The sequence below is a fragment of the Pseudonaja textilis genome, chromosome 1, assembly GCF_049901715.1.
Source record: "Pseudonaja textilis isolate UNSWEBS1 chromosome 1, rPseTex1.2, whole genome shotgun sequence".
In the NCBI taxonomy this organism is placed as follows: Eukaryota; Metazoa; Chordata; class Lepidosauria; order Squamata; family Elapidae; genus Pseudonaja; species Pseudonaja textilis.
The window spans coordinates 11,705,204-11,733,170 of NC_141990.1; the positions used below are offsets into that span (position 1 = coordinate 11,705,204).

Below are 27,967 nucleotides of genomic sequence, written 5' to 3' on the forward strand. Positions count from 1 at the left end.
ATACAAGGATCATCATTACTTTGACCTAAAGGCTGTAATAAAGATTTGACGATATATTATTATAAGGTATTAATTGGTAATCTATGACCTTCCAGATTCTGGATTTCAATTGTCCATTGGAATGCAAGGTTTCCTTTGCAACATTTGCTTTGGTTCTCAATCTTTCCCTACACTTCCCACATATCCCTTTTTATTATCTTTTTTTTTCTTTGTTTATAATATAAAATACAAAAATACAAAAAAATAGTAGGAAAATAGGGAAGGGAGAAGAGAAGGGAAAAGTGTGGGGAAAAGAAAGAAAAGGCATTGATTTCTGGCTCCTTTTGGTGCAGTAAAATAAGATAATAATATCAAACCTCAACTTTTTAACATTTACATAATAGTATAAACAAGCCATTTCTGTAACAACCACCCTATCTCATTGGTAAAACCCTATGTCAGACTTTCATTTTTTTCCCACCTCAAGCCCAAAGTCCAGAAATGATTTCCAAGTAGAAACAAGAGCAATTGTGGGTTTTTTTCTTTAATCAAAGAGGTCAATTTAGCCACCTCTGCTAACTCCCCACATTTCCAAAGCCATTAACAGTTTATTTTATTTTTTAAATTTTTGTGCTTTTCTTTTGAAAATCAATAAAGTTATATAAAAATAGGGCATTGGCAGATTGTGATTTTTCTGTAGAGCTCGGTTAGAAAATTCCATTTAGAAAGAAAAAGCTGCCAAAAGCTTTAAAAAAAAAGAAAAAACAACCACAGAATTATTATTTTTTGCTTTTTAAATAAACGTTCACACTGAGTCCAAACTTAGCAGGGACAGTAGGAAATCTTCAGTCCTGCCTCTTAGCTAGAAGGAGTAAGATTAACTCCTATCCTCTGTTCATGCCATCTTTAGTGACCAAGTTGCCTCTGCCTTTATAAACTTATATTATAAATCAAGTAGAGATAGCCCTTGAATTACAATAGTTCATTTAGTTAATGGTGGGATTCAATTTTTTTTTTACTGCTGGTTCTGTGGGTGTGGCTTGGTGGGCATGGCAAGGGAAGGATACTGCAAAATCCCCATTCCTTCCCCACCCCACTAACCTGCTTTCCAGCTCTGTTCTCCTGTGCAGGGCAACCAAAGAAGACCCAGCTAATCAGCTGGGACTCGGGAGGCAGAGAATAGATGGGGGTGAGGCCAGTCAGAGGTGGGATTTGCCGGTTCTCTGAACTACTCAAAATTTCCGCTCCCAGTTCTCCAGAACTGGTCAGAACTTGCTGAATACCACCTCTACATTTAGTGACCATTTTGAAGTTGCATCCTGAAAAAAGGGACTTAAGACCGTTGTTCACACTTACGACCATTGCAGCAACCCCGGTGGTCATGTGATTTACAGTCGGATGCTTGACAACTGACTCACATTTATGACAGTCACAGTGCCCCAGGGTCACGTGTATCCCCCTTTTGTGACCTTCTGACAAGCATCGGGGAAGCCAGATTTACTTAAAAACCGTGTTACTAATTTAAGAACTGCAATGATCCACTTCACCACCGTGGCAAGAAAAGACGTCAAATGGGGCAAAACTCACTGAACACACCTCTCACTTAGCAACATAAAATTTGGGCTCAATTGTGGTCATAAGTCGTAGAATTTTCTCAGGGATCTTTCATCCCCAATCTTCCAACATTCTCACCAAAAGTATTTAGGGCTTGAAGAGAGAGCAAAGCCTCTCATGGCATCTGATTCTGCAAGTGAAGGGAAAATGAACCAAACCCTGATGTTAAATTAGGCATAACTTTTCTGCTCATGGTTGTTAACAAGCAGATGCGTTCTTGAAAAAGCACTGCTCCTTTCTCTTGCAGAGGCTGGGAAATCATTTTTTTTCCCCCAGACACAAGAGGATATCTTTATTTGTAGGGAAAAAAAAAACTGTTGCTAGGGAAGACAGAAGAAAAAGAACATGTATGACTTAGGGCTGTGATGGTGAACCTATGGCATGCCTGCCAGAAGTGGCACGCAGAGCTGTTTTTGCCAGCACATGAGCCGTTGCCTGGAACAGATCCACTGCGCATGTGCGCATGCCTCCCACCAGCCAGCTGATTGTCGGATATCTGCTGCGCATGTGCAGGGAGTGGGGTGCATGTGGGAGACACGGGCGCATGTGCAGGGGGCGGGTTGTGTACAGGGGGTTGCATGCACATGCACAGGGGGTGAGGGTGGTCATACGTACATTGCATTATTGGTGCAAACACACATGTATGCACACGCATGCACACTTTTGGCATGCGACAACGAAAAGGTTAGTCATCACTGACTTACGATTTGTAACCTCATGCTTTGTTCTGGGCTACCAGCTTTGAACTGTAAACCCTCTTACCACCACTAGATGGCAAGAAAGAGATAGAGAAAGATCTGGCTTTGTTGCCATTTAGTGGTCAGCCAGATTTTGGCAACCTAAAATTCGATAACTCATGTCAAGTGTTCTTCCAACTCTCAAATTATAATACCATACAATGAGTATCACTTGCATTATTTTTGGGGGGTGGGATGTAGCTGATAGTTTCTTGCTGTAACTTTGAAATTAAAGTCACTTTCGGATGGTGAAAGAGAACAAGGTTAGGCACTCAAAAGCCAGAAATCAGTCCCCATGATGGGGTGAAAGCATTTCCTTCTGCTCCTCATTTTGATCTTGAAACTTGATGTCCAATTTTATCTTTTTTTTTTTTTTAATTCTAGCAGAGTCCTTAAGTTTTACTTCTAGCCTGCAATACAGCTCTTTGATCATTTCAGCCACTCTCCAAGGGCATCTCTGTTGTCTTGGAATTCTGGGAGTCGTAGATCTATTGGGCTATTATCTGTTGATAACTTGCTTTCCTAACCAAGGCACTCGAGGCGGAGGAGAAGTCAACCAAATGGTTAACAAATTGAGCAAGGATGGGTTAATTGATATCCCAAACCCTTTCAGTTCCTTGACTGGACTGACACCATGCATTAATCCTTAAACCATGAGTTGGTATGACTGTGAGTTATTGCATAAATAAATACTGGCTGGTATTCACAACCCTTGGAGCCAGAAGCTATGGTTTATACAGACCAGGGATTGGTTTCACCCCAATGCTAAGCTACAAGTTACCGAAGAAGTTGTGACATACTCCAAACTCAGTTTTCATGATAAGTAGTTTGGCATGTACAGTATTTGATGTACTGTTTCCATAGAGTATGTGCTGCTGCTTCTGAAATATAGAACAACTGAAATATAGGTTGGAAGAGACCCCAGAGGTCTTCTAGTCCAGCCCCTGCTGAAACAGGAGACCCTGTATCATTTTAGACAAATGGCTGTCCAATCTCTTCTTGAAAATCTCCAGTGATGGAACACCCACAATTTCTGGAGGCAAGTTGCCCCATTAATTAATTGCTCTAATTGTAAGTAAATTTCTCATTAGTTCTACTTGAATCTCACTTTGATAAACTTCTGTCACTTCTTGTCCTGCCCTCTGGTGCTTTGGAGATTAGATTGACCCTTTCTTCTCTGTGACAGTCCCTCAAATGTTGGAAGACTGCTGTCTTGTCACCCCTTGTCCTTCTCTTTGTGAGACCAAACATACTCAGTTCCCGCAACCGTTCATCGTACAATTAGAACAAGTCTTCACAGTTTATTTATTTCTAAATTAACAAGTGCCCCAATTGTTTTCTGGTGGAAAAAAACAGTCTTGTGATTCATGAACCAAGACTTTCATTTTTCTTTGTTCGGGGGCAACAATTAATGCACACTAATTCCCCCTCTGAGATTGCATTGTCTAGACTCCTCCAGCATCTAAGAAATAATGGGATAAAAAGAAACAGTTAAAGAGAGAATTTTCTGCATCTCTTTACGGAGAATGGGAGCCGAGCCAAATTCTTTCCTGCAAATGTCAGATTAATTTGCACCAGAAGACTCATTCCAACATGGCTTAATGACGCTTTTTATCCTTGTAAAACAGGTATCTGGAGAGATCAGAACGATAAAAAGCTCACTGCCATTGTAATTTATGCATTTATTTTATTCTTTCTTTGGAGCATTGGAAGGAAATTATGTAAACTGGGTCGGTTTGTCTGATTGTTGGTGCAATATCTTTCAGAAAACTGAACAGAATTCAGGTAGTCCTTAATTTACAATCATTGATTTAGCAACTGTTCAAAGTTATGATGGTGCTAAAAAACATGATTTATATCCAGTCCTCACATGTTCCACTGTTGCAGCCTCCCTATGGTCATTGGTGTGTACCTATAGATCAGGGGTGGGATTCTACCAGTTTGCACCTGCTCACTAGAACCAGTTGTTAACATTCTAAGCAGTTCAGAGAACCGGTTATTAGAAGAAATTACAGGCCTAATCCTGTAAGGAAGGCAGGAAGGAAACATTCTGGTGTTGCTTACAGAAACTGCCTCTCCATTAACCCTTATTACATTCTTGGCAGGACAAGGCTTTCCTGTCTCTGGAACATCTCTGGAGTTTTTTCCCCCTCCTTTGCCGGTACTTTGCTTGTGTGGAGTGACCATTCAAAGTTACAGTGGCACTGAAAAAAGTGACTTATGACCGTTTTTCACACTTACGACTGTTGCAGTATCCCCAAAGTCATGAGAGGCCAGGCAAGGAGAGGCGTGCCTCAATGTGAGTGATATTGAGTTGGCCATGCCCAGCCAATAACAGGACCACCAAGCCATGTCCACCCAGTCACATGACCACCAAGTATGCCCACCACCTAAGCCACGCCCACCATCTAAGCCACGCCCACAGAACTGGTTGTTAAAAATTTTGAATCCTACCCCTGCTATAGACCTATGTCTAAATCCATGTACTCAGGATATGATAGGTTTCTGGGCCCTGCTGGACTCTCAGACTGTCTCTCTCTAGGAACACCTTCCTCATTTTCTGGGTGTGTAACATGTAGAGATGAGATATCTCCCATTTATAACCCTTGTTCTCCAACAGTACACAGGATCTAAACAATCTGATCTAGTCAAATTTCTCTAGATGCATCTTTGCAGGGGTGGGCTTCAAAAATTTTAGAGGGTTCTCTGCCTGGTTGCTGTGTGGGTATGGCCATGCAGGCGTGGCCTAGTCGGCCTCCTGCACCACAGTGGGGTGGCGTTTTTACCCTCCCCGGGCTCCCGAGGCTTTCCTTGAGCCTCCCCGGGCTCCCAAGGCTCTCTCGAAGTTGGAAACGGGCCCATTTCCGGCCTTCCCAAACTCCCAGGAGGCCCATTGTTTGCCCTAACTGAGCCTCTGTGCATGCCCTGCACTTACCTGCACCCAAAACGAGCCACATGGGGACTCCTGGAAGGAGAGGTGAGCGGTGGGTGGGGCCAGCCAGGAGTGGGATTTGGGGGTTCTCCAAACTGCACCAAAACCTTAGCTAGAGGATCTCCCAAACCCCTGCGAACCCCAACAGCCCCACCCCTGCATATATATCCTTTAATGTCACTCTTGGTAGGCCTGGCTTGAGTTTTCTACTGCAGCTAACCAGCTCTGAGCTGGTGGTTTCTGCACTGCCTGACTTGGATGCCCCTCCCATGCTTTGTTCCTTTTCAGTGATGGAGAAATCTGTATTTTTTTCAGCAACTCTTTTTCTCCAGCTCATTTACTTGCAGGGCTAAGTAGGAAAAAAAGGGACGACTATAGAAACAGATGGACTGGTAACAGGGTTCTGAAATTGTGCCAGCTTTGCTGGCTGCTACCTCTGGTTTAATCTTCCCCATCAACTTAAACCAGGGGTGTCAAACTCAAGGCTCGGGGGCCAGATCTGGCCGGCGGGGTGCTTAGATCTGGCCCACGAGGCCACCCCGGAAACAGTGAAGGACCGGCCCGCAGTGCCTCTGCATGCAGCCCTCCTGAGCTCCATCTTCGCTAGCAGAGGGTTGCAAGAGGCCATCGCAGCTGAAAATGGCGCTCGCGAGAGCCTGCGGGCAGCACTCCCAAGTTCTGTTTTTGCTGGCAGAGGGTTGCAGGAGGCCATGGCAGCTGAAAATGGAGCTTGGGAGCCCATCTTTGCTGGCAGAGTGCTTGGGCTACCATAGGCGCCCCCGACACAAAGGACATCAAGTTGGCCACGCCCATCCCAGCCCCCCAAGGTCAAACAGAACCCTGATGCAGCCCTCAATGAAATTGGGTTTGACGCCCCTGGCTTAAACCATTCCAGCTGACTTTCCCTTAAAGTCACTGGTCTCTTATGGCATGGATTGACAGCAGCAGTGGCATTCAGCCGGTTCGCACCGGATCGAGCGAACCGGTAGCAAGAATTTGGCATGGGTCGCTGAACCGGTAGTAAGTTCTGGCTGGCCATGCCCCCCACCCGGTCACCCTCCTGCCCGATACTCGCTTCACCCTGCTCGCCTGACGTTCGCCTAAGGTATTTCTTTCTTTTTTTCCCCTCCCCGACAATCAGCTGTAGATACGATCAGCTGTGCTGGGATTCCCCTTGCTGAGGCCCAGGAAGGCAAAAAATGGAGGGAGGGCTCAGCCCCCCCCGTCCATTTTTTGCCTTGCAGAGCCCCAGAGGAGCCTCAGGGGAGCAAAAACGCACCCCCGAAACTCTTATGAGGCTAGGAAGCTCCCAAAATGGAGCTTGGAGGGATGCTGCATGCCCCCCGAGGCTCCTCTGTGGCTAGGAAGTTCCTCAAAACAGGTGGGGGCTGCAAAAAAGCCACGCCCACCCAGTCACATGGCCACATCCACCAAGCCACGCCCACAGAACCAGTAGTAAATGTTTTTGAATCCCACCACTGATTGGCAGCCTATGCCCATATGTGCCCCCCATCCTCCTCCTCCTCCTCTTCCTCCTCCTCCTCTTCCCCTCCTTCCACTCCCCCTTCTCCCTTGCTACTGAAATTTAGAAGCAGTTTTTGCTTGAATTTTGTTGATGTGATCTTTTGTTGGTGTTGTTCCTCTCTGCCCCCAGGAGTAAATTGTGACTCACTTTTCTTTTTTAAAAATAAAACTAGGAGCAGAAAACTGGGGGTGGGGCGAGGGGGGGGGGGGGAGCCAAAGGGTTCTAATACCTAACTATAAATTGCTCCCTGCAGAACAGAACAGAACTACAGAGTCAGAAGGGACCTTGGAGATCTTCTAGTCTGACCCCCTGCTCAAGCAGGAGGCCCTATATCACAGATGATGATTTGGAGGTGGGGTGGGACATGCCAGTGAGATTAAGGATTGATCTCCTTAAGAAAGATTTGCTCCCAACTTCCAAGATCTCCTCCCAATCCTCAGCCTTAGAGGCTTGAACAAAATATATTTTTCCTTGCCCTTCCCGTCTTTGTAAGTATATAATCCTGTATTGAAAGTTGCTGTGAGGCATTGTCGTTGCTGTAATGGAAATTAAAGCAAGGTGTTGCTGCACTGAATACAACACTCAACTGATACAAATAAGGAAGATTCCTGAAAAGGGCAGCCCGTGATTTTCTTTCATAAAGGGAAAGGAGCTTTTCTCTAGCAAACCATTCAAAAACCATCGCTATCCCTTGAGAGAGGGAGATTGATTTACCAAAGGCACGTGGTATAAAAGAGGCACCACTTCAAAAGACCCTTGAAGCATTTCTTTAGTAACCTGTTTAGGTCTGTGATTATTTCAAGTACATCTCACTTTTCCTATAAAGAGATGTAGTGGCAGTGCGAAAGACCGTTGTTATCCTGAAGAGTTTTGGGACACGTTTTGACTTTCCCCTCATATTAAGGAAAGTGTAGAAGTTTAGAGCTGATTAAAATAGAATGGAAGGGACTTCTAGCCCAACCCCTTGCTTAGGCAGGAAACCCTATACCATTTCAGAAAAAAATGGTTCTCCAATCTCTTCTTAAAAACTTCCAGTCTTGGAGCATTTACAACTTTTGGAGGCAAGATGTTCCACTGATTAATTGTTCTCACTGTCAGGAAATTTCTGCTCAGTTCTGGGTTGCTTCTATTCCTTGATTAGTTTCCATCCATGGCTTCTTTTCCTGCCCTCAGGTGCTTTGGAGAATAGCTTGACTGCCTCTTCTTTGTGGCAACCCCTGAGATATTGGGACATTGCTATCACGTCTCCCCTAGTCCTTCTTTTCATCAAAATAGACATACCCAGTTCTTTATATGTTTTAGCCTCCATTCCCCTAATCATCTTTGTTGCTCTTCTCTGCACTCTTTCTAGAGCCTCAACATCTTTTTTACATTGTGGTGACCAAAACTGAATGCGGTATTCCAAACATGGCCTCACCAAGGCTTTATAAAGTGGTATTAACACTTCATGTGATCTTGATTCTATCCCTCTGTTTATGCAGCCTTAGATTCTGAGCTAGCCTGTCGCTTTCACTTTTATTTACCAAATAAATAACAGATAACAGATAATCAGAGTTGGGAGGGACCTTATAGGTCATCTAGTCTAACCCCCCGCCCAAGCGGGAGACCCTACACCATTTCTGACAAATGGCAGACCCATCTCTTCTTGAAAGTCTCAAGTGATGGCGCTCCCACAACTTCCGAGGGCAACTTCTGTTCCATGGGTTGATTGTTCTCACTGTCAGAAAGTTTCTCCTTATTTCCAGGTTGAATCTCTCCTTGTTCAGTTTCCATCCATTGTTCCTTGTCTGGCCTACAGGTGCTTTAGAAAATAGCTTGACCCCTTCCTCTCTGTGGCAGCCCCTCAAATATTGGAAGACTGCTATCATGTCTCCCTGGGTCCTTCTCTTTACTAGACTAGCCAAGCTCAGTTCCTGTAACTATTCTTCATATGTTTTAGTCTCCAGTCCGCTAATCATCCTGGTTGCTCTTCTCTGGACTTTTTCTAGAGTCTCAACATCTTTTTTATAGTGTGGTGAACAAAACTGGATGCAGTCATAAAGTAAATAAAGGAGAAAGGAAGGGAATATATTCATACAGTTAGTCCTTGACTTACAACAGTTTGTTTAGTGCCCCTTCAAAGTTACAACAGCACTTAAAAAAAGGGACTTAGGGCCATTTTTCATCCTGATTACCATTGCAGCATCCCCATAGTTGCGTGATCAACATTTAGATGCTTGGAAACTGACTTGTATTTACGACGGCTGAGGGGTCCTGTGTGATTGCCTTTTGCGACCTTCTGACAAGCAAAATCAATGGGGAAGCCAAATTCACTTAACAACTGGGTCACTAACTGAACAACTGCAATGATTTACCTAAGATGTCAATCCTGAAGCTGGCCTGGCTGGAGCCATCTTGGAGCTTCAGCGTTGCCAGACTGGAGCTGAGGGATTAGGGAGACGGGGGAATAGAGATAGCTGGGGTGGTGTAGTCAAAACAAAATACTTTCTTTTGGGAACCAAGGACGTTCTCACACACTTGGTCGGAGGAAGGAGGAGTTGATGTCAGCAGGTCAACAGAAGGTGCCATGATTGGACCATGTGACTGATTGGGTTTGGTGGGAAAAATTTATCTTTTAATTAGGTGAAAAATCATGGGACCTTTCAGAGTTGGTTTTCACCAGATATGTGTCAATATGGTATTTCCAAAAAAGCTTCTTCAAGGAATCTACCTGCCTCTGAGTTTTTGCTTGCAAATGGATCTATCAATTGGAATCCTGACATAAGAACTGGGGCAAGAAAGGAGATAAAATGGGGCAACATTCACTTATTATTATTACTTTTATTGTCAGAATACAACATGTGTACAATGAGATTGTCTGAGCCTCCTTTCATGCACACACACACACCCAACACAACTCACAGTGAGGACAGAAGTCCCTAACCCAGTCCCAATCTTCTTACACTATGTGACCTTGTTGCACAATGCGCCAGCCCTGCAAGTGTATCATACTATGTTGAGATGAAGTTATTTTCCGTTCAGAAGTCTGACAGCCCACGGATAGAAACTGTTCTTCAGCCTGTTGGTGCGGCTGGCTATGCTTCTATCTCTCCTACCCGATGGTAATGTCTCCGTTAGCAACAGAAATGTTGGGCTCGATTGTGGTTGTGGGTCGAGGATGACCTGTGTAACTTCAAACCTTTTCTTACTGTGAAAGTCTCAGACTTTTGATTCCCATTCCATGGGCCGGCTAGTCAAGGTCCAGTTTTGCAGTCTTCTGGCCATAACAAGGCCATGAGATCATGATGCTTAGTTTCAGTAAAAACCTTGTTGCTTATGGGGCAATGGAGCTTAGCCCTGTGGGGAAAGGGCCACCTTTGGGGTGCCTCTGCTGTCGTGATTAAGGAGTTCCTGGCAGCTGATAAGAGATTTGGGCATCCACTTGCTTCAGTATGTATGTGTTCTGATCCAGCTCTCCAAACATGACAAACCCTTTGAAGTGAACTCCAAGATTCCTCTAATTAGGAGTGCACAGCAGGGTAACAAGTCTGCTTGGCAGGGAGATTAATAGCTGTCTGCCACATCCATTCATCTCTGCCCCCTGCCTTTTATCCCCAGAGCTAAGGTGGGGCTTCCTTGGCAGTGATGGCTCTTCCTTCCCGAGGATCAGCCCATGGATTTCCACTGCTCTCCTCTCCTCTGCCTTCTGCGCGTCCGCATGTCAGGCACTGGTCCCAGCTGTTCCTCCTCTTCCTCATCAGCCACCTCCAGACCTGGGGGCTGTTGACTTTCCATCTGAGGGGTGACGGACGGCCCAGGCTCCGCCTCTGTCCCACTCTCTGCCAGCTCCATTCCAGTGGTGGGATTCAAAGATTTTTACCACCGGTTTGGTGGGCCTGCTTTGGCAGGCGCGCTTTGCGCGCTTGCACACACTTTGCGTGCGCACCAAATGTGCCCTTTGCACAGGTGCAGAGGCGTTTGTGCAGGCACAACTCCTGCAGCTCCTGCACTCTCCCTGTTGCTTCAGCAGCTGCTATACAGCACTCTGCTGTGCCGCGGAAAGCAGCTGTGCTTCAAAAGGCAAGTATGGGAGCCCAGATGTGTGGGGTGGGCCCAACAGCAGAGTGACGGAGAGAACCGGTTCAGTCTTCGCTGCTCATCGGCGCTACCGGCTCAGCCGAACCAGTCCAAACCGGTAGAATATCACCATTGTTCCATTCCCTCTTCCCCCTCGGAGCTCTCAGGTTGCCTTGATGCTGACGTGGATTCCCACACCTCTTCCTCCTCCTCCTGTTTCAGCTGCTCACGGTTTCATCTCAGGCTTTTAAATTGTTTGGGTTGAGTTAATAATGAAGCTTAAAATCCATTTACAGGAAGTCTTCAACTTACAACCGTTTGTTTACTGACCGTTCGAAGTTACAGCAACACTGAAAAAAGTGACTTGGGGCCAGTTTTTGCACTTAGGACGGCTGCAGTATCCCCTATGGTCACGTGATCAAAGTTCAGGTGCTTGGCAATTGGCCATGTATTTATGACGGTTGCATTGTCCCAGGGTCATGGGATCCCCGTTTGCAACCTTCCCAGCTGCTTTCTGATAAGTGAAGTCAATGGGGGGAATTCACTGACTTTCCTTAAGATCCACTTTCCTTCATTGACTTCAATTCCTTGACTTCAATTCATGGACTTTATTTAAGTTTTGCTTGACTTCATTGACTTTAATAACTGGCTTTGATTCATTGGCTTTACTTCACTTAACAACTGCACAATTCACTTAACCACTGATTCGTTTAACAACACTGGCAAGAAAGCTTGTAAAACGAGGCACAACTCATTCAACCGCTGCTCTGTTTGGCGACAGAAATTTTGAGGTCATTTGGGAGCCAAAAGCCAAGGATAATTTGCACTGTGGAAACTGGCTGCCCTTGAGATATCTCTGCTGTCGTTATTAAGGAGATCCTGCAGCTTATAAGAAACCAGCTCGATACCTGTGCTTCGCTATGAAAGCTTTGTGGTCGGGTTTAATTTGGGGGGAGGAAAATAAGGGGAAAAATGTTCTGCCTCTGCCTACCAGCATCCATCAGTATTCATCTGGCTAGTGCCCTGTCAGTGTGTGTGTGACAGTTAAGGGCTTTTTGGAAAGTGAAACAGTATTTGCTGTGTGAGCAAGAAAGAGACAGCAAGGAGCCTGGGCGTGGCTTAGCTCAACTGCTCTGTACTAAAGCTGCTTGGTAAACTGAAACTGAAACTCCTCTCTTCTGCTTGTGTTTTGCATTTGGAACATATTATCTTTCAGGTAGGGAGGGGGAGTAGAACTCCTTAGCATCAGAGCATGTTAATAATAATAATATACAAAATACTAATGCTCTGATGGTCATTTCAAAAAACCCTTTCTTATTGAGCACCTAGAAGCCAAGAGGAACTTATGTGCCAAATTTCAAGTTTGTAGGCTTTACGGTTCTGGAAATTTTGTGATGATACGTGAGTGGTATATCACTTTTATATAGAGAGATTTGAGCACCCTCTCGCTTGGTATGTATGTTTTTTATGTTATGCTGTTAAATCTGTCTGCTTGAGCTAAAAATAAAGCTTTAAATCGCTTGATTTCTGCTGTGCTTTTTGTCTCTGGATCCAAAGGTACAAGCTGCTGGGCACCTGATTCACTGCACTGACCCTTGGCAAAACAGAAGCTCAGAGCATTTTTTTTTTTTTTTGGCTTCCATTTTCCATTCCACTATCTATTTTGAAAAGCTAGATTTCCAAATGAATGGATGAGTCACGCTTATAAAATGTCCTGCAGAAAAGTCTGTACAAAGACGGTGGTTAGCATAAGGCTGTGGTATGAAATCTGTGGCTTCTATACCTTTGAACTAATGGGGAAGCATTAGGAAGGTGTGTATTTTCATGTATATATATTGCACATTGGAAACATTTTTCTGCATTACGGGTTGGATTGGATAAGCAAATACTCAGCTTGCCAGGGCCAGAAAAAGAAACTGCAGATGGGGAAAATGCCTTGAGTAAGGGAAAAATGGCAGCCCCAACCTCGTTTTCCAAAGAACGGCGCCTGCATCCGGTTGGAAATACTAATAGTCCTTGGCTTACGACCACAATTGAGTCCAAAATTTATGTGGCTAAGCAAGGCGGTTGTTCAGTGAGTTTTGCCCCATTGTAGGGCCTTTTTTGCCACAGTTGTTACGTGAATCACTGCCGTGGTTAAGTTAGCAACAAAGTTGTTAAGTGAATCTGGCTTCCCCCTTGCCTTTGCATGTCAGAAGGCTGCAAAAAGTGATCACATGACCCCGGGACGCTGCAGCTGTCAGTTGCTAAGTGCCTGAAGTGTGATCATGTGATCATGGGAATGCTGCAATAGTTAAGTGTGAAAAACTGTCAAAAGTCACTTTTTTACTGCATCTATCTATCTATCTATCTATCTATCTATCTATCTATCTATCTATCTATCTATCCATCCATCCATCTATCCATCTATCTATCCATCTATCTATTATAACTGTCTATCTATCTATCTATCTATCTATCTATCCATATCATATCTATCTATCTATCTATCTATCTATCTATCTATCTATCTATCTATAATCTATCTAATCTATCTATATCATATCTATTTGTCTGTCTGTCTGTCTGCTTGTCTATCTATCTAATCTATCTATATCATGTCTGTCTGTCCATCCTATCTATCTATCTATCTATCTATCTATCTATCTATCTATCTATCTATCTATCTATCTATCTCATATCAATCTCTGTCTGTCCATCCATCCATTCATCTATCTAATCTATCTATATCATATCTATCTATCTATCTATCTATCTATCTATCTATCTATCTATCTATCTATCTATCTATCTATCTATCTATCTATCTATCTATCTATCTATCTATCTATCTATCTATCTATCTATCTCTGTCTATCTCTATCTATCTATCTCTGTCTATCTATCTATCTATCTATCTATCTATCTATCTATCTATCTATCTATCTATCTATCTATCTATCTATCATCTATCATCTATCGCAATGAAACCTCTAACTGTCAGAGGAAAAACACATGCTTACAGTTTTCCTTAATGGGGACTTTTCTTCCCTAGCTTTTATCCTAACATTTTTGTTCATGTACTGTACTTAAAAGCTAACATAAAAGCATAAAATCTAAATCTTGTGATTCATGGGGTAACATACCCTCACCAAAAGGTCTTGTAGGAATAAGGCCTGTAAAATAGTATTTTCTAAGAACCGTCCTGGGTCCTATTGTGGTTTAATCTTACATGGTGTATGAATGGTCCTTGACCAACGACCACCGTCACGACCAGAATTGCCACCGCTAAGCAAGGCAGCTTGTAAATGTGTCACACCTGATTTTACCACCTTCTTTGCCCTGGCAATTGAGCAAGCATTCTGAATAAGCAGCTGTTAGGTGAATCCAACTCCCCCCATCGACTTTGCTTATCAGAAGGGAACTGGGAAGCTTGCAAATGGTGATCACAAGGCCCTGAGATGCCGCAAAATACGTGCCAGTTGCCAAGCACCCAAATGATGGAGAGGCTGTGGTGTGGGACTGTCTCTTGCTAATCACATCTACCTGACCAGTGATGGTATTCAATTTTTTTTACTACCGGTTCTGTGGGTGTGGCTTGGTGGGCATGGCAGGGGAAGGATACTGCAAAATCTCCATTCCCTCCTCACCCCAGCTCCGTTCTCCTGTGCAGGGCAACCAAAGAAGACCCAGCCAATCAGCTGGGACTCAGGAGGCAGAGAATAGATGGGGGCGGGGCCAGTCAGAGGTGGGATTTGCCGGTTCTCTGAACTACTCAAAATTTCCACTACCGGTTCTTCAGAACCTGTTGGAACTGGCTGAATACCATCTCCGTGCCTGACCCACTAGAGCAGGGAAGCAAGGAATGTTGTGGGTCCCATCCCTAAGGAGATACATCTGATGGGGCCCAGAAGAAGGCCTTCTCCATGGTGGATCCCTCTCTCTGGAACATCATCCCTCCGGAGATTAGACTGGCCTCCACTCTTTCGGAAGGCCCTGAAGACGTGGTTCTGTCAGTGTGCCTGGGGAACCCAAAATGGGATGAAGCCCATTAAATGGCTAGTATGAATGTGTGTTGTCGCTGGAGTGGGGGAGAGGAGTGGGGGTTATTATTTTATTATTGTAATTTTTATTCTTTTTATTCCTTTGATAGGCTGTTTTTATATCCTTGTAACTTAAGCCACCTTGAGTTGCCGTGTGCGAGTAGGCTGAAGTGACGTAGGGTTTCTTGCCTAAGTAGGGGTTGGGCTGGAAGACCTCCAAGGTCCCTTCCAACTCTGTTATTCTATTCTATTTCTAGGTGGCAATATAAATTTTCTAAATAAATAAATAAATAAAAATGCTGTCTGGGGAATTCTCGGAGTTGAAATCCACAAGTCTTAAAAGTTGCCAGGGTTGGATGGTCCTGTCTTAAGGTATGGTTTCCTTTACAAAAGCCAGTTCAGTTACTAATTAGCCCATAGCATCTATTCTTTTTGAGATTTGTTGGGATTAAAACTAGCCTGATTGTGGATCCACAGAGATAGGATGATGAAAACATAATACATAAGGTTAAGCAATATGCCATCAAACCGAATGATTGGGTGCACAGGTTGCAGTGTGATTGTTTTTTACTTAGAATAATATATTGGAACCTACCTAGCATCATCCCGGGATCTGATTCGTATAGCAAGTAAGGTGTTAAACCAATTTGGTGTAGTGGTGAAGGTGCTGATCCAGAAACCAGGATACTGGGAGTTCTAGTCCCACCTAAGGCATGAAAGCCAGTTGGGTGACTGTGGGCCAATCACCAGGAGACAGAGAACCTGAAAGTCTGTGTGCTCCTGTACAATCTTAAGTGGAACCTAGTTTTATGTAGTGATTAAGGTGCCAGACTATAAACCAGGAGACTGAATTCTAGTACTTCTTTAGGCATGGAAGCCAACTGGATGACTTTGAGCCAATCACCAGGAAACTGAGAGTTCTAGCCCCACCTTAGACATGAAAGGCAGTTAGGTGACTTTGAGCCATTCACTCTTTCAACCTATCTCATAAGGTTGTTATGGGGAAAATAGGGGACAGGAAATTTAGATATGCTCACTGCCTTGAGTTGATCAAAATATATATTAAAAAACAGGATAAGAATCTAATAACAATGACCAAGACAGCTTCACCAAACGAGGAACTTCAGAACCCTGGACAGCACTAAGCAGATTTTACTGGCTGGGGAATCTACTCTCATAGAAGAAACTATTGAGAAAAGATGCTTCATAATGCATGAAACTGCAGAATCTCTTTGAAGCAGCCATTTCCTTTTTCAACCTTCTGTGTGAGCCTGAAGGTTACTTAAAATATGGCTGTCTAATGAGTCAACTAATGGCAACTTAGCCACCTCTCTGATTGCAACTGCAAAAAGTGGGTGGAATAATTATTTTTCATCATCTTGAGGTGGGAAGCATAAGGAAACATGATGCAAATCTGTTAAAAATGATGAAATAAACCAGAGTTCCTTAACCTCAGCAGTTTTAAGATGTGTGGACTTCCAACTTCCAGAATTCTGGGAAATCATGCTGGTTGGGGAATTCTGGGAGTTGAAGTCGAAACATCTTAAAACTGTTAAGGTTGACAAACTTGATCCAGCTATTTTCTATCTCATATGGCTGAGGAATTCTGGGAGTTGAAATCCACAGGTCTTAAAGTTGCCAAGGTTGGGCACCCCTTGGTCTAGGAATTCTGACCTGCACAAACGATGTTGTCTAGTTTCATAATGAAATGTTTGCAAGAAACCAACCAAGCTCAGAAAGCAACCGAGGACCCCACAATCCTGACCTTCACAAGGTCTGGTTAATGGACCAGGTTCTAGTATTAGATAAAAAATAAGTTAAGTTTTGGAAATTGAGTGTCAGCTCCTGGACATTCTGGAAATAATAATTTCAATTAATGTTGAAATTAAAAACTTCAGTGCCATTTTCTCAATGTTTTCAGTTCTATAGAATGCCAGCCAGCCAGTGTTTCTTTCCCTAGTTAGCTGCTGTAGCAGTAGTGAAGACATGTTGAATCGAACCCATGAGTCTTACATTGGTTGCATTTCTCCTTAATATGGTCAAGGAAAAGTTAAATCCAACTGATGGGGTGTAGGGATGTACAATACATGGAAGTGTTAATTAACCAAATGGGTTGGATTTGTATAATATGCTGACCAACCAATCACTTTGGTCAACTTTAATATTCACCTAAGGTTAGCGTGTTCTGCAAATGTAATTACTAGGCCTTTAGCTGACTTGGTTCGGCATGTTATATGGAAACACATGTTGAAGATTGCGATGGCTTATGGGACAGTGCTGGAATATTGCGGCACCAATGCTGACAATCCAACTCCCTTTGCAGTAAAAGCCTTAGGGCAGAGGTCTCCAAACTTGGCAACTTTTAAGACTTGTGGACTTCAACTCCCAGAATTTCTCAGCCTGCATAACATAGCTGGCTGAGGAATTCTGGGAGTTGGTCCACAAGTCTTAAAGTTGCCAGGTTGAAGACCCCTGCCTTAGGGGGTTATTACATTAAAAACCAGAAGCCTCCCTTCTACACTGTAATGATATGTGGAGTAGGGCCGTCTTCACAGCATTTTGGGCCCCCAGGGGCAAAGCAGTGTACTGGGTCCCTTATGACAACTATTCACAGGAATACAAATGTAAGTAGTTGATAAAATTAAACATATATTTGCATGTTAGTATTAATTAAAAAATGCAGCAAAATGTAATAAATACGTTGCTGTATTTATATGATACAAGGTGCATTGGAGGGTTAACATACACAGATTAGTATGGGGCCCCACAGATTAGTATGTGGGGCCCAGGGACAAGTGCCCATCAGGCCCATGTGTTAAGACAACCCTGATGCGGAGTAAGTTTGGGAGAAAGGAGGAAGAGTCACAGACTAGAGAATAGTCAGATAAGAGGCAGCTGAGCCCACAGAAAGAATCAGGCATGGCAAGCCTCTTAGAGCCGAGGTGTCAAACTCAAGGCCTAGGGCCAGATGCGGCCTATGGAGTGCTTAGATCTGGCCTGTGGGACACCCTGGAAATAGTTAAGGACTGGCCCACAGTGCCTCTGCCAATGAAAACGGAGCTTGGGAGGTTAGGAGGGTCTTCCCGGCTGGCAGAGGGTTGCAGGAAGCCATCACAGCTGAAAATGGAGCTCACGAGGACTGTGTGCGGCACTCCCAAGCTCGGTGTTCTCTGGCAGAGGGTTGCAGGAGGCTATCACAGCCGAAAACAGAGCTTGGGAGCCCATTTTTGCTGGCAGAGCACTCAGGCCGCCACAGGCACCCCCGACATGAGTGACGTCGAGCTGGCTGTGCCCATCCTAGCCACACCCAACCTGGCCCTCCAAGGTCACACACACCCCTGATGTGTCCCTCAATGAAACTGAGTTTGACACCCTTGTCTTGGAGGGAACCTTCCCTAGTTTCTTGGATTGTAAAGATGAGGGGGAGAGCTGTACTTTCAAATTTGCAAGTGTTTGTTAATGTCATCTTACAATAAAGATAGAACTAGTATTTTTGGAGGTGCTTCTTGTCTGGACTAGAAGGCTGACATCATCTATGTGTCAACTCATAAAACATTTCTATGCCTCTTTTAGAGTTGACATGAATGGGGGCGGGGAGGGAGGGAGGAATTTGAAGGAGCAATGCAGCAGTTTAAAACCAAAAGTGCATTCCATTCTTACCTTGCAAAGATTGTAACTAAGTTACTGGAGTTTCTGCCCCCCGAAAATCCCTAACTGGAGAGTGTGATTGATGACTCTCAGCTATGAACGTGTTTTGTTGGAGAATATGAATTATGATATACTCAAAGGGATGGGGGGGAAAACAGGGTCATAGGTGATAGTAAATTACATGTCTCAGAATTGGTTTCATACAGGTCATGCTGACATGTTCACTCCTAATAAATCCTTTGAAGTTTTTGAAGCTTGGCTCGAGGCTCATGATTTAATTAGGGCAACTGCCGGAATCCTGACACTACATTTGGGAGACTTAAGATAGAGCAGGACTGACCTTAGCTTACTAATGCTACACGGAGCCACTCTGCATGGGGCTCCGCCTTTTCAAGTTACTTATCAGTCCAGTGGAGCTGAAGGCTTCAAATCTCTGCCTCCTTGGAGGATCGATGCGGGACTCACCTGTGCAGTATTTTTGCAAGCGTAGGATCTCCAGATGCAAATCGTGGAGAAGTTTCATCTGCTCCTTTTTGAGGAAGGCGATGTGTCTTTGCACGCTTTGGATCTGATGCTCCAGGGACAAAGTCTCCATCGCAACACAGTGAAGAGTCTAAGCCTGGAGGGAACAGAAGTGAACTTGTGAACTGCCGGTTCAGCAGCGGTGGTGGCATGGGCCTGTAAGCAGTTGCTCAAGGTGATCATCATCAATATATCAATATAAATCAGAATGGAGCTGTAACTAAGGGACCTCGGAGGTGTTCTAGTCCAACCCCTTGCTTGAAGCAGGAACATCTACAACTTCTGGTTAATTGTCCTCACTACTAGGAGGTTTCTCCTTAATTCCAGATTGCTTTTCAACTTGATTAGTTTCCACCTTTTGTTTCTTGTCCTGCCTTCTGGTGCTTTGGGAAATAAATTGAAATCCCACCCCACCCCGTCTTTTGTGGAAGCCTCTCAAATACTGGAATATTGCTATCAGGTCTATCATGCCTTCCTACCAACCTTTTTCTTTCCTGAATGCTTCTGTCACTGTGCCAGAGCTACAGGCTATTTCTGGTTCTGCTTCGAGGCTTAAAATCTAGGCTGCTGATTTTGCATGGATAAGTTTTAGTTTTGAGCGGAAAAAAAAATGCATTAAGGTGCCTCCTGGCACCTCAAAGAAAAATTCTAAGTTATCATGGACTGCCAATCTTTTCATCCAACCTGTGATGGAAGCGGGTTACACGCCATGAAAGCTTCTGCTGGAATTAATGTGTTATTTTTTTTTTCCCAAAAGGCAACAAGATTTTGGGTGATTTGTGCTGCAAGAGAACTTAACTGAGCTGCTGTTCTGGAAATGGATAAAAATAGTTGGAAGGGGATCAGCCCACTCAGGGCTGGCGATGTCTAAGAATCATGTCATTGATTTTATTGATTTCATTTGATGTTCGGAGCACTACACAAATCTTTTCAGGGCTTTACAACCAAAAGACATTTAAAACAGGGACACGTTGAAGCAAATAACAAAACAGTCGTGGAAAAAAGTAGCAAAATAGGAGTTCATTATTAAAATGAGCAGCTAAAATCAGCGGTTGAAAGCCTGTACGAAAAGAACACAGAACACAGAATTTTAAGCTTTGAAGGAACCTTGGAGGTCTTCTAAACCAAACCTCTGCTTAAATAGGAGACCCTGTGCTATTCCATAGAAATGGTTGTCCAATCTCTTCTTAAAAACCTCCAACGTTGGAGCATCCACAACTTCTGGAGGTAAGCTGTTCCACTGATTAATTTTTCAACTGTCAGAAAATTTCTCCTTAGTCCTAGGTTGGACGTCTCTAGCCTTGGTGGTTTCATCCAGCCGTACCAATTTTCTTTTATAATTTTAACAAATAAGAACCAACCGTCTGTTTCAGGGAATTCTGAATGAGTTAACATTACTATGTTTAGTTTAATGAAAAAGAAGGACTGGGGAGACCTGATAACATTATTCCAATATCTAAGGGGTTGCCACGAAGAAGAGGGAGTCAAGCTATTCTCCAAAGCACCTGAAGGCAGGACGAGAAGCAACGGGTGGAAACTAATCAAGGAGAGAAGCAACCTAGAACTCAGGAGAAATTCCCTGACAGCGCAAACAATTGATCAGTGGAACAATTTACCTCCAGATGTTCTGGGTGCCTCCATTACTGGAGGTTTTTAAAAAGAGATTGAACAAGCATTTGTTTGAAATGGTATAGGGTTTCCTGCCTGAGCAGGGGTTGGACTAGAAGACCTCCAAGGTCCCTTCCAACTCTGTTATTCTCTTAACAGACCTCCAAAGCACTGAAACTTGCCTCTGAAGAAATGGCTGCAACCCCTCTGTCAAAATTCAGGATGTTTGCTTAATTCAGTTTTCCCAGCAAGGGATATTTCTGGTGGGGATCATTCTTAGATTTTATTGGGCACAGTAGGCAAGGCGATGGCGTTTCTATGCTTCTGAACCTAAATTAGGAGCTGTCTCACCCAAATAGGAGCGGTCCCATTCACTCCAGCAGAACAGGCATAGTAGGGGTCCCATTGGTCAAATAATTTTGGCTGATGTGGCCCAGCAGAAGAGCCTTTTCTGCTGTGGCCCCTGCCCTCTGGAATATTCTCCTGCTGGAGGTGAGGTTGACCTCCGCTCTCCTGGCCTTCTTGAGGAGCCTTAAAACCTTGTAGGAAGAGAAGAGACTGAACTGGAAGGCGGGGTTAAATGTGTCATCAACTTAGAGTCATTGCGTTGTCACAAGAGACCTAAGTTCAACTCCCCCCCCCATATATTCCGCTGACCCTTATCTAGCATCAGTTGAGCTTTGACCATTAGTTGATTAGATTCTTCTATTGGAGGTAGCAATAATAAACTCTTTCTGTGCTTTGAACTACACAAATGTTCCTGCTTATTTGTGCTTGACCAACCTTTACTCTGCCAGCTGACCTGGGTTCCAGTGGTGCTGCTCCATGCTAGGAGCGGCTGATGGGGTAAAGAGAAGACCCCCCCCCATCTTTGTGTCACCCATCCTCTTGATTTGCAGTCTCTATTTACTCCCTCTTAATTTTAATTGCTTTATATTATCTTTTATTTGGTAATTTATGTATATCTATTATTTGGTAATAAATTTATTTATTTGGTAAGCTGCCCAGAATTGCTGCGTTGGTGGGAGGGATGGCATGTACATGTAATAAACAAACAAACAAACAAATAAATGCAAATTGAAGGGGTTCCTCACAAATTTGGCTTCTATTGGATTTCAGCAGGAATTTCTACTGTCTTTGTGGGACAAAACTGCCAGTGAATTTGGTACCCCTGAGATCGCTTGGAACCACATACCTGTAGACATGCACAAATAAACAGGCACACCACAGATACACTCAAAAGGTTTGTAAGCCTTACAATTGCAACTCCTTGCATTCCTGCTCACTGGTTATGCATCAGCTTCTGAAAGATTCCAGGTTTTGTACTCCTGGGTGTAGGACAGGCTCAAATGATTCCATTAAAATAATCGTAGAACTATATAGGAGATTAGCAGCTTAACTGTTTGCCTGAAACTGGGCAGGTCTGGTGGAGAATACTTGAAAGAAATCAACACAGAAGCAGCTCAGCCCTCAGGATATTGTCATTATTGCATTAAGTTCTGTACTGTATGCAAAAATGGCAAAAAAAAAAAAACCATCTGAGGACATACAGATAGTCCTCGAGTTACAACCAGAATTGAGCCCAACATTGATGTTGTTAAGTGAGTTTTGTCCCATTTTATGACCCTTCTTGCCACAGGTATTAAGTGAATCATTGCATTTGTTAAGTTAGTAACCTGGTTGTTAAGTGAATCTGGCTTCCCCATTGATTTTGTTTGTCAGAAGGTCGCAAAAGCAGATCGTGTATGACCCTAGGACACGAACCAGTTGCCAAGCGGCTGAATTTTGATCACATGACCATGCGGATGCTGCAAAAGTCGAAACTGTAAAAACCCAGTCATAAGCCACCTTTTGTAGTGCTGTTGTAACTTTGAACGGTCACTAAATGAACTGTTGTAAATTGAGGATTACCAGTACAGACCTTGTCCTTTCAAGGTAACCAAAAGTACACAGACTGGGTGAAACCAGGCTCAACAGCAGTAACTGTGAGAGGGATCTTGGAGTCCTAGTGGACCACCAGCTAATTATGAACCAGAAGTGTGCAGCAGCAGCCAAAAAAGCCAATGCAATCCTAAATTGTATTAACAGAGGGATACAGTCAAGATCAAGGGAAGTACTAATACCACTCTATAAAGCCTTAGTAAAACCACACCTAGAGTACTGCATCCAGTTTTGGTCATCACACTATAAAAAAGATATTGAGACTGTAGAAAAAGTACAGAGAAGAGCAACCAGGATGAGGGGACTGGAGGCTAAAACATGCGATGAACTGGGCTTGGCTAATCTAGTAAAGAGAAGGACCAGGGGAGATATGATAGTGGTCTTCAAATATTTGAGGGGCTGCCACAGGGAGGAAGGGGTCAAGCTATTTTCCAAAGCACCTGTAGGCCAGACAAGGAATAATGGATGAAAACAGAACAAGGAGAGATTTAACCTGGAAATAAGAAGAAACTTTCTGATAGTGAGAACAATCAACCAATGGCACAGAAGTTGCCCTAGGAAGTTGTGGGAGCGCCATCACTTGAGACTTTCAAGAAGAGATTGGACTGCCATTTGTCAGAAATGGTGTAGGGTCTCCCGCTTGGGCAGGGGGTTGGACTAGATGACCTACAAAGTCCCTTCCAAATCTGATTATTTGTTAAAGACTACGTGTGAATCGAACTGAGCTATAGAATTGAATTGAGCCTGACTACTGATGATGTCCTGGATATATCCATGTAGACAGTTTGGTTTAGTGGTTATGGCATCAGGCTAGAAACCAGGAAACCGTGAGTTCTAGTCCTGTCTTAGGCATTGTAGAAAGTTAGAACCCACCCCTCTTCTAGAAGAATCAAAAATTTTGAGAAATATTAAAAAGGGCAGGATAAAATATTTCCCTTAAAAGAAATAAAAATCTTAAGAGAGACAGAAACTCAGCCCCAGCTTCCTATTCCCAAGCAGATACTAAGCTGAGGCCAGCTTTTAGAAATGCAGATTTGGTAATCCATTACTCCCTGCAGCAAGGTCTGAACAAAGGTAGGGTTAGCCCTCAGCCACAATAGGAATTGCCCAACAAGCCCCTTCATTGGATCAACCCAAACTTCAACCAAACTTAGCTCAGACAAACTCCTAGAGTTTGTACATGGCCCCATGCAAGTCTGACAACAGCCAATAGAATACATGTTCTTGCCCAGGAACAGGAAGTTCAAGTGCAAAGTCCAAGAGAAAGTATAAATACCCCTCACTCTCAACTCCATGTGGTCAGCTGCACCAGAGAACCATGTGCTTGGTGGTTCTGTTTCATCAATAAATGAACCCTCTTTTCAATCAGCCTCCAGCCTCCATTTTGTCTCCAGTGCCTTTTTTCCCAGCTTGGAACTGAAGCAGATGGATATTTCTTCCAGCAGCATAAAAGCCAGTTGTGTGACTTTGGGCCAATCACTCTTTCTCAGCCCAACGCACCTCACAAGGTTGTGGTGATAGAGAAAATAAACAAGAGGCAGGGACTTTTTGCTATCTTGAGTTACTTATAAAAATAACAAAGGTGCGGTATAAATAAATCAATAAATCAATGTGGACTTGACTGACTATAATCTTCAGGGATATGTTGCAGGTTGCCTGGTGTAGCTTACACACCAGGGATTTCTCAGTGGTCTTCCATCCAAGTCCTAAGCAGGCCCAACCACCATAAATAACCACAGTTAGTTTCTACCACCTGCCAATCAATCTCCATGTCCTCCCCCCTCCTTTGTGATATTAACCATAACAACTTGGTTGTAAGTATGGAAGATGAAATCTTTCCCCACAGCCTGTCTGCAGGGGTCCCATGTCACATTGTATAGATAACACTGGGACCAGTTGTAAGCTGAGGGCATATACTGGTCTAGTAATTGATTTTTTTTTCAGTATAAACAGTGCTGGCCTAGACATTGGTGTTTGAACTTAGATATTTTTAACATTTATATTTTACCGTGTTTTACTAATCTAGTAATTGCTGGTCTATGTATGATATCATCACCTTTAAACAACCCCATAATTCCCTTGCGGGATGGAGTCCCGGCAACTGAATGAAGCTAGCAGGGTATTTTAATGGCCAGATGCCTTTCCTATTGCCAATGAGGAGTTTTATTCAGCAGATATATTCCCATTGTGCCCAGAGAGAGAAATATCGGCCTCTACCTAGGACTGAACTCGCAGCCTCCTGATTGTGAAGCAAGAGTTCCATCTCTAGGTGAAGCTAAATAAAATAAATAAGATAAACAAAGAAACAAACAAATAAATACAATGAAATCCTTAACTTGTCTCCCTATTAATAAACTACCAGAGGCCTTTTGCTGGTAGCACGCCAGCGCACACCAGATCTACATCAGAAGTTTTTCAATACCAGTCAAAAGTGTCCCTCATCTGGACATCATCTATCAACTGCATATAGCAATTTTCAAATTTTACTTGAGGTTGCCTTTTGCAAGCTGTTTCGGGGTGCCACATAACTGTCCCTCTTTGTCTGGGTTGTATGTACATTTTCTCGAAGGAAGGTCAAAATAATTTCTAAAAAGCAGATAATCAAGTAGATCAGAGGAATGTCCATGGAGATTCTCAATCATCCAGGTCATGGTTGTCCCAAAGGTGCATTTTTTTTTCAAGAGGCAACTGGACTTTCTGGTTTGTCTTTTTGAAGACCTTTCACTCCTCCTCCAAGAAGCTTCATCAGCTCTGACAGGATGGTGGGGAATGGAAGGATTTATATTCCCTGCAGACAGCTGGACCTTTGCAGCTGAGGGACCCCAAGGACACAGTTAAACCTCCAGGGGCTTCAAGGACCCTCTAAAAGGATGCAAATTCTTCAGAGCTGAAGAAGCTTTTGTTGGATGAGAAGCCAAACATCTTCAGAGGAGAACCAGAAAGTCCCCTTGTGAAAAAAAAAAAAAGCACCTTTGGGATAGATCAAGAGGAAGGCAACTTCTGTGATTCAGAAATGCAGATTTTGTTGCCGGGCTGGTTGTCAGGCTTGATGTGGCCTGTTAAAAGGACACTGCTGTGGAGACACGGGTCTCCAGAGAGATGTAGATTTGGTGAGCTTAAAAGTAAAAAGACTCAGGGACTGTTTTCCCCCTCTACTTTCTCTAGGCAGGCAAATCCTAGATGGGGGGGGGTGGGGGCTTGAATGGCTTTGCTGCAGCAAAGACAGACTCTGACGATGAAGGTTTAAAAGATGGTGAGCTGAGATTGCTGGTCGTATCGGATGCGGCCGCGGATCAGCATCTCCGTTCTTTTAGATCCACAAGGGTTTCCTTTCCCAGAATTTAAATGCAGCTGCTCACAGGAAGGTGGGGGTGGGGGGAGCCCGGCAAGCCCATCGCGCATCATTATGGAGCCTTCCCCCGGCCATGGCAACTCAGCCGGATGGTTCCCTTGAGGCTTGCAGCCTCTTCTCCAACAGCAAGAGAGTCATCTGCCCAGCTAAACTTCTATCGGACCTGGGTGGTCTCCCTCCCTCCCTCCCTCCCTCCCTCCCTCCCTCCCTCCCTCCATCCATCCATCCATCCATCCATCCATCCATCCATCCATCCATCTATCTATCTATCTATCTATCTATCTATCTATCTATCTATCTATCTATCTATCTATCAACAGGAATACAGAATGCCGACATCCCAAACCAGGACAGTGGGATCTCCAAGCCAGAATAAGCAGCTCTTTTCACAAGAGAATCTGGGTTTGCTTCACCGTAGTTGGGCTCTTTTTGGGAGGGGAAAGGAGGGGTTGGGGGGGGTGGCAGCAAATGAGAAATTGAACCTAGGGATTCAGGCAGGTAAAGGGGGGGTTTCTTTCTGCATTAAGAGCCTGCTGTTTTCCCCTCCCCTCCTGCCCAAAGTTGGTCCTAAATCCATGCAATGCAAATCTTTTCGTTGATTTGTCACTAGGGAGGAGCGAGCTACTTTCAGTCTGGCCGATACAGGTAGTCCCTGACTTACGACCAGAGCTGAGCCCAACCGCTTCTGTGGCTAAGCGAGACCTTTGCGAAGTGAGTTCTGCTGCCCCGTTTTACCCCGCTTTCTTGCTTAAGGGAATCACCGCAGTGGTTTTTAATTCAGTTAACACGGTTGTTAAGTGGATCTTTGCTCGCCAGACGGTCGCAAAAGAGGATCGCGTGACCCCTGGGATGATGCGCCCGTCATAAATATGAGTCAGTTGCCGAGAGGCTGGATTTGGACCACGTGACCATGGGGATGCTACAAAGGTCAGAAGTGTACAAAACGGTCACCAGTTACTTTTTTTTAGTGCTGTCTGTTATAACTTTGAACAGTCACTAAATGAACTGTCATAAGTCGAGGACTACCTGTGCCTGTGACCCCTCTCTTAAAAAAGCCCTAGTCTTTTTTAGGGATGTCAACTCAGCCCACTATATTCGGGTTCAAGGGAGAGACCCCCCAAGAAGTCAAAGTACCAATCACCGCCTAGAATTCCAGGAAATTCCTACCTTTTTAGACTGACCCAGACTGAAACTGGCACTTCAGAGGGAGGAGAAGAAACCAGGTCAAGAAAGGCTAGGCTTGATGATCTCCAAAGCCCCTTCTCCCATCACACCTCTAGTTCTGGGGCGGCTCTCCTAGAGATCAGCCGGCCCAGCTTTGCCCCCTGAGCCCTTTCGCTTCTATTCCAAAACAGATCTCTGTGATCTAGTGGACAAGATAGGTCTTCTTTTCCACCCCTGAATCTGCTCACCTCCCCCAACCCACTCCAAATCACCCACACCTCTCTCCCCTCCCCACTTCCCCCCACCCGGGCGGGGGCTTACCTGTGCAAAATCAAGAGGTGACAGCAAGTTGTGATTTGGGGTCATCGAGGCACGCAGCTTTCAGGACAGTCAAAGGTGACTTCCGGAGATGCTCCCAGGGCCATCCAAGCACCGTCTCGCTGTACGTCAAGGTTGAGAATCCGGGAGGGGGAGGGGGAGGGTGAACACAGAGGAGGCAGAGGGAGACAATCCCCCCCCGCCGCGCCCGATGCTCGGGTTTTTCCCCCCCTCTCCCTCCCCCTCCTTCAAAGCATCCTGGTGCAACGGGTAAAAGGACAGCGGGTTGAAAGTTGCGGCCTCTCAGTTGACGGTTGGCCAGCCTCCCCCCTCCCTTCCCCCGCCCTCCCCGGCGAGGATGGGGTGGGAAAGACGGAGGCGGCGGCGGCGGGTTGAAGTGCTTTGCAGCCGGCCTGGCTCGGTTGAAGGAGAAGCAGATGAGAAAAGGAGAGAGAGAGAGAGAGAAAGAGATGGAGCAAAGGCGTAAACACAGAATAACGTGACCGGAACTGGTGAGATCAGCCCCCAGTTGGCTTGAGCAGCAGCAGC

The 27,967-nt window shown here is 44.5% G+C and overlaps 1 protein-coding gene across 2 annotated transcripts in view; it reads right to left on the reverse strand.

The window, feature by feature from the left end:
- The window catches only part of CCDC92B (coiled-coil domain containing 92B), a 358,816-nt gene extending 331,208 nt beyond the window's left edge, over window positions 1-27,608 (reverse strand). For both annotated transcript variants that reach the window (XR_015742093.1, XM_026710214.2), the window contains exons 1-2: window positions 27,422-27,608; window positions 18,979-19,132 (exon numbers count right to left, since the gene is read on the reverse strand). Coding sequence is in view for 1 of the 2 variants with exons in the window: in XM_026710214.2 (XP_026565999.1) it covers window positions 18,979-19,108 (130 nt within the window). In the remaining variant the exon portion in view is untranslated. The remainder of the gene's footprint in view (window positions 1-18,978; window positions 19,133-27,421) is intronic.
- Between the last annotated feature and the right edge of the window lie 359 nt (window positions 27,609-27,967).